General features: G+C 39.9%; 1 protein-coding gene across 1 annotated transcript in view; it reads left to right on the plus strand.

Annotated features, from left to right (window-relative positions):
- Positions 1-985: 985 nt before the first annotated feature.
- Positions 986-12,834, plus strand: part of PSMB7 (proteasome 20S subunit beta 7) — a 58,608-nt gene continuing 46,759 nt past the window's right edge. Inside the window, exons 1-5 of the mRNA XM_082655791.1 lie at positions 986-1,089; positions 1,520-1,613; positions 2,619-2,716; positions 4,182-4,322; positions 9,879-9,994. Coding sequence (XP_082511917.1) covers positions 1,028-1,089; positions 1,520-1,613; positions 2,619-2,716; positions 4,182-4,322; positions 9,879-9,994 — 511 coding nt within the window. The 5' untranslated portion in view covers positions 986-1,027. The remainder of the gene's footprint in view (positions 1,090-1,519; positions 1,614-2,618; positions 2,717-4,181; positions 4,323-9,878; positions 9,995-12,834) is intronic.

Consider the following 12,834-nt stretch of genomic DNA (forward strand, 5'->3'; position numbering starts at 1 on the left):
CCCAATCTCCCAATAACCACTAATCTACTTTCTGGCTGTATGGATTGGTTTAGTAAGGACATTTCATAGACATGGAACATACTATTTGTGGCTTTTTGTCCCTGGCTTCTTTCACTTAGCACAGTGTTCTAAGTTCAATGCTTCATTCCTTTTTACGGCTGAATGGTATTCTGTTGCATGGATGTACCACATTTTGCTTATCCATTCCTCAAGTTGATGGACATTTGGGTTGTTTCCATTATTTGACTATTATGAGTAATGCTGCTATAAATATTTGTGTACAAGTTTTTGTGAACAACTGTTTCCAGTTCTCTTCAGTATATACGTAAGAGACAATTGCTGGATCTATGTTTAATTTTGGGAGGAACTGCCAAATTATTTTCTGGAGCAGCTGCACCATTTCATATTCCCAGCAGCCACATGTGAGGGTTCCAATTTCTCCACATCCCAGCCAACACTTGTTATTTTCTGTCTTTTTGATTATAGCCATTTTAGTGGGTGTGCAATGGTATTGCACTGTGGTTTTGATTTGCATGTCTCTAACGACTAATGATGGTGAACAGCTTTTTTTACAGGCTTCTTGTTCATTTCACAGCAGCCTTTTGAGGCAGCTATTATCCCCATTTGACAGCAGAGGAAACAAATTCAGGCAGTTGAGAGGACTTGCTCATTGCAAGGAGGTGGTGGAGCTGTGCCTGGAACTTCAGTGTCTCTGTCTCTGAAGCTCCATGTAGTCGAATTAGCAGTAGAAACCGCTCTGGTCTGGTGGGCAGGAGGCCTAGTCTCTGGTGTGCCCACCTTGGGTAAGTCCTTTCCCCACGACTTCTCCGGGTGTCAGTTTCTCCTCCGCGCCACTTGGGGTGCTATACTCCAAACATCTCCAGGCTCCTCTAGGAGCCCCTAAGATCCATCACCCTAGCGCGGAGTTTCCTCCGCCCCTTCAGCCCTAGGTTGCCGGCGGCGCCGGAAGTGCATGGCTACTTTCGTTTGCTCCCGCCCCCGGCCCGGAAGTACTTTTTCGGGAAAGATGGCGGCTGTGTCAGTGTATGAGCCACCGGTTGGAGGTTTCTCTTTCGAAAACTGCCGCAGGTGTGGCCATGTCCCGGGCAGGGTTCAGGGCGGGAGTGGGAATGCGGTGCCGGGGTCGGAGTTGGGTTGCGGTCTGAGCCGGGAAGTCCGAACGAATGGTGGAGCGCGGGGCCCGCGGCCCGCGGCACCTGTGACTCAGGGGAATTAGGGCCTGAGCGTGTTTCTCCTGAGGCCGGGTCGGCTCTTCCACTTCCCCAGCGCACCGGGACACCCTCTATCTCCGGTGGTGGTGCGGACCCTCTCAGACGCTCCCTTCGCAGAAAAGCGGGACAGTAGTCCTGCTGTTGGGAGGAGCCAGTGAAACAGATGGGCTTGAAAGCAAATGCTAGTAGTTTTTGCTTCTCCCGAGTTCCCTATTAGAAACTCTTCGTGCCAGTGCGGCGCAATGTGGTCCTGCCCTTCAACCCTTTATTCTCTCATTTGCTCTCAGAAATGCCATCTTGGAAGCCGATTTTGCAAAGAAAGGATCCAAGCTTCCAATGGCCCGGAAAACTGGGACGACTATCGCAGGAGTGGTTTATAAGGTAAGCCGGGACAGGCTGAGAGCAGCAGTGTCAACTAATTTCAGGAACCAGGCCCCTTGGCCTCTTTTACTTCTCTGGGCTGTGTGAGGAAGGGCACATCTTACAGAGTACTATATCAGGAAAAGCTCCTTTAGGAGAGACTATGTCAGTTTTGTGCACTTATAGGCAGTTTATATACTTTGCTCACTCTGCAGTTTTCGACAGGAAGCTAGTTTTCTGTCTTAAGTTACTACTTTAGGAAGCAGGATGATGTAATGGGAGAAAACAAAAATGTTTAACCATTTAGCTTTTTTGCGGCCTCTAACTTTGGGCAGGTCATTTTCCTTCTCACAGCCTCACTTTCTAATCCATCAGGTGGACATAATAACTCCTGACCTAAATTGTTGTAAGGATCAAAAGAGATAACTGGTTATTGTTGTTAATGGTAAAAAGTGACATCTTTTAAAAAGAAATTGACAGGCGTGGCTATTTTTTTTTTTTTTTTTTTTTTCCGGTACGCGGGCCTCTCACTGTTGTGGCCTCTCCCATTGCGGAGCACAGGCTCTGGACGCGCAGGCCCAGCGGCCGTGGCTCACGGGCCCAGCCGCTCCGCGGCATGTGGGATCTTCCCAGACCGGGGCACGAACCTGTGTCCCCTGCATCGGCAGGCGGACTCTCAACCACTGCGCTACCAGGGAAGCCCAGGCATGGCTATTTTAATGGAAAGATTTCTGCATCTTAATCCAGACTTTTCTGATATTGGCTCTGTGATTTGTAAGGAATTCACTGAATCTCTGAGCCTCATTGAAAACAGGAATGATAGTTCCTACTGCCTACTGAGGGTTCAACCAATAATGTTTATTAATAGCTTTTCGTTGAATGCCGAAAGTATAGCACAATATTTCAGCGCGTGGTGGGGTGGTTGGGGGAGCAGGGGATGGTCAACATTGTTTTTCCTAAACTAGAGTAGAGAACTGTGGTTTGTATATGTGAAGTTGTTTTAAAGTATATATTTCTTAAAAATAGGATGGCATAGTTCTTGGAGCAGATACAAGGGCAACTGAAGGAATGGTTGTTGCTGACAAGAACTGTTCAAAAATACACTTCATATCTCCTAACATTTAGTAAGTATTGATTAGTTTGAATGACTCATTTTTAAACATGTCAGGGGTAAAATTGAATTTACTCTTTCTCTCTAAAACCTGTTGTTCAGCCTGTATTTTCTTTCTGTCTCCCTTAAATGGCATTTCCATCCATCTGAGCTAGCCATCCCCAAGTCCTCTTTTTTATTTTAAAAAATATTTATTTATTTATTTATTTGGCTGTGCTGGGTCTTAGTTGTGGCACCCTGACGCGTGTGGGATCTTTAGCTGCAGTGTGCGGGATCTTTTAGTTGCGGCATGCAGGCTCTTAGTTTCGGCATGCGGGATCTAGTTTCCTGACCAGGGATCAAACCCGGGCCCCCTGCACTGGGAGCACAGAGTCTTAACTGCTGGACCACCAGGGCAGTCCCTCAAGTCCTCTTTTTGCTTTAGTCTTCAGTTCATTTGGTACCCAGTTCTGCCTTCTGTGTGCCTTTTGAATCCACTCCCTTCTCTCCTTCCCTCTACTAAGGCCTTAGCGCGGATTCTTTTTTCTCAGCTGGATTATTGCAGTTGTCATTTAAATGGTCTCTCTGCCTTTGGCCTTTTCTTTATTTGTATTGTTCACTCTTCTGTCATGTTGGGTTTTGTAAAACATGGATCTATTATGTCCCTTTCCTGTTTAAAAACTTTTCAAGAGATTTTTCACATTTCCACACTGCTTTCAGGATAAAATCGAAACTCTAGCATGATATTCAAGGTCTTGTACAATTTCACAGAAAGCTTACCTTTTCATCCTATTTAGCTGCTATCACTCTATGTTCCAGTTATACCTGCGCTGTCCCTATTTCCCTCATGTCCCTGTTCTCCACATGTCCAAGCTGTTTTACCCTTGCTTTTGCTAGCCCCTCTGCTTAGAAATGCCCTTTCTTCTTCTCTGTATAGTGTTTTTATTCTGTCCTTCCAAATCCAGCTCACATGAAACCTCTTCTCAAAGATCAGAGTTAACTGCTCTCTTCTCTAATTTCCTACAGCATTTTCTACCTATGCTACTATATTGTATTATGTGTCTCCTCCACTCAAGTTTGAAATCAAGTGCTATTACTGTGTCATATTTTCTTTATTCTCAGCACTTTGGAGCTTAGTACTAGATATTTGGTATCTAGTACTAAATACTTGGTAAATGTAAATTGCAAGGCTTTTGACATTCCTTGCTCTTTTGTACAACTTGGATATTTTCTAGGATCAGTAAAATGCACACTCTGTTCAGAACATAGAAACTAATGATTTGAAATATTCCAATGGGCTACAGAAAATATATTTGTATATAATTAGATGTGCATTCTTAATTTTATGTCTATTTAAGCTTGGTTAGAGCAGTTACAGTGCAGGTATACTCAAAAACATCTATGTCCCTGAACTTTGTGGAAGTTTTCCAAGAAGCTCCACTTCTAATTGAGCCCTTTGGTAATTGAATTTCAGCTACGTTTCTAATTGTATTTTTTAGTTGTTGTGGTGCTGGGACAGCTGCGGACACAGACATGACAACCCAGCTCATTTCTTCCAACTTGGAGCTCCACTCTCTTTCCACTGGCCGCCTTCCCAGAGTCGTGACGGCCAATCGGATGCTGAAGCAGATGCTTTTCAGGTAAGGTTCCAGGATGGGGATTTCTGTAGTATTTTTTTCTCATGTCTTAGATTTTCAGCCAAGGGAAGCCTGGAAGCTCGAGGAAAGGCATTAAGAAATACACATTTTATTCCAGAAATCAGTTGTTACTAAAAAGACACTTTAATTTCATAAGGCTTTTGATAATGTATTTGAATTTACAGGGTCTGGGTTTTTTTTTTTTTTCATGAATGAATCACATGTGACCAATTGAGTCATTTCCTGAGGCTTAGGGTATTGCTGGATAAAAAAACCTTTTTTGTTCATAGTAAGAAAGAGCTGGAAGGAACCTTTGAGTTCTTCTTGTGAACACACACAAACACAAATGATTGTTTTTTCTCCCTTTTTTAGGGGCAAGATAACAGTGAAATGAAAAGTGATTATTTGTAGTTGGCTGTAAGTGGGTAGGATAGCGTTACTATTAACCAACATTTATTTGTTTGTGCCAGGCCCTGTGCTAAGTGCTTTATGCATGATCTCACTTTATCCCTTTAACTCTGAGTTACGGGCTATTAACATGTCTAATTTGTAAGTGAACAAACTGAGGCTTAAAGAGATGCATTCATTTGCCTGACCTGACGTTCACTCCCTGCTGACTCCCACAGAGTTCCTCTTAGTAGTTTTGTTTCTCTTTAGTCCTTAACGATCACATCATCACTTTGTGTTTGTATAGGTCTAGACAGTTTTCAAATTTTAAGTCCATTTTCTCATTTGCTCCTCATAAAGAGAAGAGAAGCAGTGTAGTATAGTGGAAATAGCCTGGACATTTAGTCTTGGGTTGGAATCCTGGCTTCTCCTTTTGTGACCTACCTTAGCTTTAATAAATTCTCTCCTCTTTCCTTCTTTATAGAATGTGTATCATGATACCTTTTTAAAATTTTTTAAAAAGTTGGTCAGAGGCCTATATTCTGGTCCTCATCATTTATTAAGCAACCTGCACAAGACATTTTCTTTTTCTCTGTCCCAAGTCGTAGCAGCTGCATCCAGGCCTGTGAGAGTTAAAGGGGAGCAGGAACAGAAGGCAAAGGTTGTAAGCCGGCAGCTCACAGGCCGTATTCAGCTTGTAAAGAAATTTCATTTGGGTCACATAGTGTTTTAAAAAAAATAGTGGCAAATAATTATAAATTGGGAGCTTTGAATTTAAAATATGGATTTCCAGCTTCTGATAAAAGCTCATAAAGCGGGCGGTGATGTGGGACTGAGTGGCCGTTGTTGCCTTTGGAAGTGGGAGCATGTGTTCTGGCCTGTCAGACCTTGCATGGCTCACTTCTCTGTTTCCTGCCTGGCCCTTGCCTTCCTGTGAACTTGCAGGTCTTCGTCTACAAGTGTAGCATGGCCCCTGGGCTCTCAGGAAGTGGATATGAGGTTTAATATAGCTACGCAGCAAGGCCGATAGAATAGTTCCCATTTTACAGCAGAGGATACCAGGGTTTATGAGTCATATGGGCAGGAAGCCTGGTCCATATCTACCCAATTCCTACTCTGGCTGTACTGAGCCTTTATGTCAGTGATTTCCATTTATTTATGTACATAATCATCATCCTAATCCTGGAGAATTATCACCTATCAAATAAATTCTTCCAGTGCAGTGTGAGAACTTGTTAAAGCACATCTGTTGTCAAGATAACTGAAGACATTTGTGATTTTGAATGTAAAGCTCCCTCTGGTGGTTTGTGTGTTGCATTACATTTAAAACAATTTTTAAATTTGTAAAATTGCAGTAAATATCATTTCAAGATTGCTTGCAGTGTCATTTGGCATTTAGCTAAATCTAGCAGATGTTTCTGTTAATCTCTTTAGAATGTTTCAGGAATTCTAAATTCTCTTTTTTCAGTGTTTTATTATCTTTAGTTTAACATACTTTGTAAAAGTTAAATTTTATCAAAGTTTTGAGAAGAACACAAAAATTTAAACCAGGATAATTATGGTTCTTTATGTCTTTTGACATTTTTGTTGAGTTACGTAAAGTGGGTCACTAGTATAAGAGAAAAATCATAGGATTTGACTTTAGAACTTTGCCTCAGATCCTGTCTACAATGCTCACATTTGTGTAACTTTAGGCTGTTCACCTCACCCTTCTTATCCTCAGTTTCTTCCTCAATAAAATGGGGATAATAGTTCTGTCTCTCTAACTTTTGGGGAGGAAATGAATAAAGAAACAAGGCTTATGCAATGCCTAGTACAGGGCCTGATACATAGTTAGATCCTCATTCAGAGGCTGAAAAAAGAATACAAGGTGTACTCTTGCTGTTTTCTTCCCCCTGAATAATCTATTTCCTTGTATGTGAATAAGTGAGAAAAGAGGGTTTGATAAACAGAAGTGGACGTCTTTTTCCTTCCTTAAGCAGTACTTTTATTTAACTTCTGTGGTGGCTATATGTAGAAGATACCTGTGATACTTGTTCCTTCTGAACATAGAGGCTTCTTGTTGAGTCTAGCAGAAAGCTTTGATATACTGTTCTGTATATACTATTCTGTATATACTATTCTGTATATACTGTTCTGTATTCTGGAAACTATTTGAATATGTAGAGGTTTTAAAATTTTATTTTATTATATTGTAATTTTTTTTTCCTTACAAAAGTACTATATATTCATTGTAGAAAATTCTGAAAATACTGTAAAGCCCAAAGAAAAAATAGGCGAGAATCACATTTTGGCTGGTTGTATATACTCCTAGACTTTTAAATTTATTTATTCGTTCGTTCATTCACTTGATCATCCCTTCCTCCCGTATTATAAGTGCATGTTCACAGTAAAAAAGCTAGAAGATATAGATAAAAAATTATAGAAATTATCTGAATTTCTACCACCTATAAGCAGTCGGTGCTAACAGATTATGGTACACTCTTCAAGGTTTTTCCTATGTTAAATAATACATATTTTGTTCTATAAAAATGGGATCATAGTTGTGCTTTCTATCCCATAATGTAACCTAATCTTTTCACCTACCAGTGCCTCTTCAGTAGTTTCCATGTTGGGGTATTTCAAAAAGAAAACCTTTTTATAAATTATTATAAAAGTAATGTATGATCATTGTAAAAAATTCAGACACTATGGAAATGTGAAAAGAAGCAAGTAGATTTCAGCTGACACTCTGCCACTTAAGCACATACACTGTGAATCTTCGAGATCTGTTTTCTTAGACCTTTTATACTAGGCATGTATACGCATGTATGTATTTGCAAAAATGGAATCCTGCTATATGTGTTGTTTTGTAAGTGACCCTGTTCACATAACAGTATATTGTGAATATTGTTCCCATCAGTAGACGAGCTCGGCATCCAGAGATTTTACCTTGAGCCCATGGAGGACTTCTGGAGATCTGTAACTCCTGAAATAGTGAAAAATTTTTGTGTGTACACTTGTTATGGGCGAGGGTTCCACAATTTTAATCATTTTTTCCGTGGGGTCTGTGCCCCCAAAAGTTTAAGAACCATAGATCGGTATCCTAATTTTTGTTGGACCACAGTAATCTATTTTATTAACCAATTTTTGAAGATTAACAATATTGCTTACTTTAAAGTGTTTAAGGTATTGTAAGGTATTCTGCCGATCCTTTGGAATATAGAATCTTTAGGTACTTGTGTTATTAATTCTTTAAGCTATATTCTAAAATAAATTCCTAGAAGTAGAATTGCTGGGTCAAAGGTAGGCACATTTAACATTTTAATATATATTGCCAAAATTGTCCTTGAGAAAGATTACCATCGGTAGTGCATGAAAAATGCAGCATGGTTTTTAACGATTGTGTAGTGTTCCATTGTATAGCTGTATTAGTTTAGCTAATTCTGACTGTGTCCACTTTTTTAGCATCATAAGCAGTTACCACAAAAAACATTCTTATGCATTCATTTCTGCGTATTTGTCCTTTTATATCAATAGAATTAGATTCCTGGAAACAGAATTTCTGAATCCATTTTTAAGTATTTCATTGACTTGCCAAAATATCTTAGACTCTTCTAAAGTTATCGAACAGATTATGTTTTAGCTTGGAAGGGAACTAGCTGGTTATTAATTGACTTTAACTAAGCAGCGTGTTTGGCAGGCAGTTGATATAGTGGATCAAGCACTGGGCTGCGGGGGGAGTGGTGGATCTGGTGATTCTGGCTTCTCATCCCAGAGCGCTGGGATCTAGTCTTGACCCTTCTGCCAGCTCATGTGGCTTAGGACCAGTTTCTTCCCTTTTCTGGGCCTCTGTTCCCTCTTGAGGCTGCTTTTAAAATCCTTTCCTGCTCTTTATTTTTTCACTTATAAATGGAAGATTTGAAATAATAAATTGGTAATCAAGGGACACAGGAAATACTGGACTCGACCTAGAGCGCTTTCTGATGGGTAGCTATGTCTCAGACAGTCTAAAATTATGACTTTGATTGGTTCTTGTGTTATTTATATCAGTTTTAATGATTGTATCATTAGGCAGATTCAGCATGTGTTGGTTTCATTTTTCTTCCCAGAGATTTAAAGGCTCACAGTGGAGAACTTTAAATCCAGCATGTTTATCTAGCATAGCAGTTCTAATGGTAAAAAATTGAACCAGATACAAGGAAAGCAATCTGTAGAAGCGGAAAACCAACTAAGTAGAGGGTCCAAAGGAACAAATACGTGCAGAATTCAACAGAGGTGGGGGTGAGGCGGAAAATGTATTCTTGCCCATGTTCCTGAGAGATACAGTTTTAAACTGTGGGCAGGAGCAATGGGTTTTATATAGGCTGTCATGGAGTTACTTCATTCACTTCCCTGCATGATGAAATACTTCTTTCTTTTACTCAGTATGAGCTCATATCTGTCATAATTTTGTGGATTTATTCAAGGGAAAGGTTTTTTTTTTTTTTTTTGCGGTACGCGGACCTCTCACTGTTGTGGCCTCTCCCGTTGCGGAGCACAGGCTCCGGACGCGCAGGCTCAGCGGCCATGGCTCAGGGGCCCAGCCCAGCCGGCATGTGGGATCCTCCCGGGCCGGGGCAGGAACCCGCGTCCCCTGCATCGGCAGGCTGACTCTCAACCACTGCGCCTCCAGGGAAGCCCGAGGGGAAAGGTGTTTTGACATTAGCTATTTTCCTATGAGGCTATGGTGAGGTTGATAATTTGAACAGCTTTAGTTGAGCAACAACTCACTGTTGACTTGGAAGGGAACTTATCTGCTAAACACAGAGAGGTATGATGGGAGGGGTGCTGATGATCTTTGGAGTAAGCCAAGCTTGGCTCTGAGGCTTAAAAATGTCTTTGGGTTGGTTTTCTCTTCTCTACCATGAGAATTATAGTGTCTTCTTTTGAAGGGGGTTGTGAGACTAAGATTATGTAAGGCACATGGAATGCCTCACACAATTTACAGTTTTTATTGGCTGATAGTAGATGTTCAAGTATGTTCGCTCCATTCCCTATTTTTTTCCCTTCAAAACAGTAATTATTTAATGAAGCAGTAGTAGTGTAAGAAAAGATTTTTATTGTCTGACTTCAAATACAACTTTCAGTTAAGTTATAGTGATGCAATGTAGACTCATTTTTGTTTTTTCTTATGCATACTCTTATCACCAGGTATCAAGGTTACATTGGTGCAGCCCTAGTTTTGGGGGGAGTAGATGTTACTGGACCTCACCTCTACAGCATCTATCCTCATGGATCAACTGATAAGTTGCCTTATGTCACCATGGGTGAGTGTAATGTTTCCCTGATGTTTCAGGATCGTCTTATTTACTAAGGTGGTCTCTTAAAGTTGGTTTATTTCCTGATAGAGGAGGCAGTGCAGTACAGTGCTTTGATTCCTTCTACAAGTATTACTGAGTTCCTCCTAGGGATTAGGCCCTGTTTTATGTGCTTGGGATATAGCAGTGAACAAAATTTAGATACAGATTCTTGCCTGCAGGGAGTTTATATTTTAGTGGGGGTGGACAGACAATAACAGCAACAATTATAAATATATTTATATGTTAGAAAGAGATAAATCGTAGAGAAAAAAACAATGCAGGTGATATTATACTTCAGTTATGCAAGATATTACCTTTGGGGGAAACTGAGTCAAGAGTGTACAAAAATGTGATGTATTATTTCTAACATCTGCATGTGAATTTACAATTATCTCAAAACAAAAAGTTAAAGAATGTTAATGCAGTGCAAGGGGACTTGAGAAGGTTAAAGTAGGTTCATGAAGAAGGTGAGGTCTGAGTGGATGGGCCTCCTGGGCAGAGGGAAGGCTAGAGTGGAGGCCTCACTGGGGGAATAGGCCCACGCAGAGATTTCTTTTTAAGCTAGAGTGACCAGAGTTCCTCTTTGCCACTTAATCTCTGAGGGATCCTGGGCATGTAATTCCTCTCTGAACCTTGATTTCCTTACTTGTGAAATGGTATCAGTAATACCTACCATGCATACCAGGTTATTTATAATGATTAGAAATAATGTGTATAAAGCATCTGGTCCAGTGCCTGGCCTATAAATAGTAGCTACGCCTGTTAGATCAGCCTTGTACATTTGTATTTTAGCTCTAAATGCTAGATAAGAGTACTTTTTTTTAAATGACTACAAAAGTGATAAAATTATATTTAGAAGAGTTGGGATTTTTGAATTTAACTTTCATGCTAAATTTCTAAGTGAAGTTGCATATGTCCAGGGACTTCCCTGGTGGTCCAGTGGTCAAGACTTCACCTTCCAATGCAGCGGGTGCGGGTTCTATCCCTGGTCAGGGAGCTAAGATCCCACATGCCTCACGGCCAAAAAACAAAAAACAGAAACAATGTTGTAACAGATTGAATAAAGACTTTAAAAATGGTCCATATCAAAAATAAATCTTTAAAAAAAAAAAAGAAAGAAATTGCATATGTCCAGTAACTTGAACAGGTCATTTGTAGCTGGCGTTTTTCCAGCTGTTGTTTACCTTTTGCATTTTTTGTCTTGGTATCTTGGCTCTGCAGAGCCAGGAATAATGGCTGCCTTGAATAGTTTGGAAATTGCTAGCTTGAGACTTTGCTATTCCATTCCATGTAATGCACAAGCCGCTTATAAGATTTGTATGCAACAGATGTTCCATGTTTGTGAGAAGAATGATTTGTCCCCAGATACCGTATGGAATAATTATTTTTAAATGAAGATACTTACAGTAATTTTAGAATTGCTCTGTTCCATTTTATTTGTTATTTCCGTCAAAGTAGTGTTTTTATTTCCCTCCATTTGATGCCTTTAAATGGTAGTAAAGGTGGAATAGCCTTTTCTATTAAGTAGTTTCATTTCTTCTTTTTTTTATTTAAAAAAAATTTCACACTTGCAGGAAAGTAACAAAAATGTACAATGAATAGTCATATATACCCTTTACTCGTGTTTGTCAATTGTTAACATTTTACCACATTTTTGCTCACTCTCTCATACATTATTGTTATTTTTTGGTGTATGGAACCATTCGAGAGTAAATAGCAGACACCATAACCCTCTATCTCAAAATCCTTTAGGATGTTCTCTTACATCACCTTGATAAAGTCATCAAAGTCAGGAAATTTAATATTGATACAAAGCCTTTTCATTTTTAAGATGGAAAAATTGAATTGGTTTCTGTTGCTTTTGAACTGTAGTAATTTGTCTTACGAGCATAATCCTGAATTTAGGAAAAGTTGTTGAAAGTGAGTAAAGCAGATTTGTGTCTGCTCATTTCATTCCTGCAACTCCACTTTGTGCTCTGTCCTGGCTGACAGTGATCTTGCTTCCCTCCAAGTCCAATGTGAGTCCAGGGTGATGGCTCCACAGCTTTGATTTTATGGCATACTTCTGCTCAGAAATCATCACTCTCCACAGTCTGGTTTTGCTTTCATAAGAGATTAAGAAGATTAAGAAGAGCAAGACATCAGTAACACCTGATTTTAGATACACAAGTAAGTTGTTACTTTGAGGTTTAGTTTGTTTGTTCATCTGTTCATTTATCAACTATTTCTTGAGTGCCTTCTGTGTAAAAGCACTGTAGCAGGCTCCACAGAGAGAGGTTGAATGTCTGGATCCTTACCCTCAACATATTCCCAGTGTAATGGGGGAGATAGCTGTATAAACTGACAAGGGCAGTAGGTACAAAGGCCATTGGAGGCCCAAGGGAGAAAGGGTCTAAACTGGAAGATTTCACGGAAAGCTTCACTTCACTTGAGCTGAATCTTAAAAGAAGGATAAGTTACTTTCATTCATTTATCAGATATTTATTTAGCATCTGCTGTGTGCTAGGCACTGGGAATATAGTGGTCAACACAGCACCTATCCTCAGAGCTTATAGTCTCTGCGGGAGATAGGAATTAAGTAAATACACGTTAATCTAAAAGAATGCACTGTGCTAAGTGCCCTGGAGGAAAAAAACAGTAATAAGAGAGAATACAGGAAGGAGCATGTGGATAATGGGTGTTTGGGAAGTCCTTACTGGGCAAGTGACATGAAAACATTTTCTAATGAAAGTAATTTATGAACATGACAAAACATTCAAGTGGGGAAAAATATTACATGAAAAATAAGTCTCTTTCATATTTCCCCA

This window comes from Grampus griseus (genome assembly GCF_964374135.1).
Source record: "Grampus griseus genome assembly, chromosome: 6".
In the NCBI taxonomy this organism is placed as follows: Eukaryota; Metazoa; Chordata; class Mammalia; order Artiodactyla; family Delphinidae; genus Grampus; species Grampus griseus.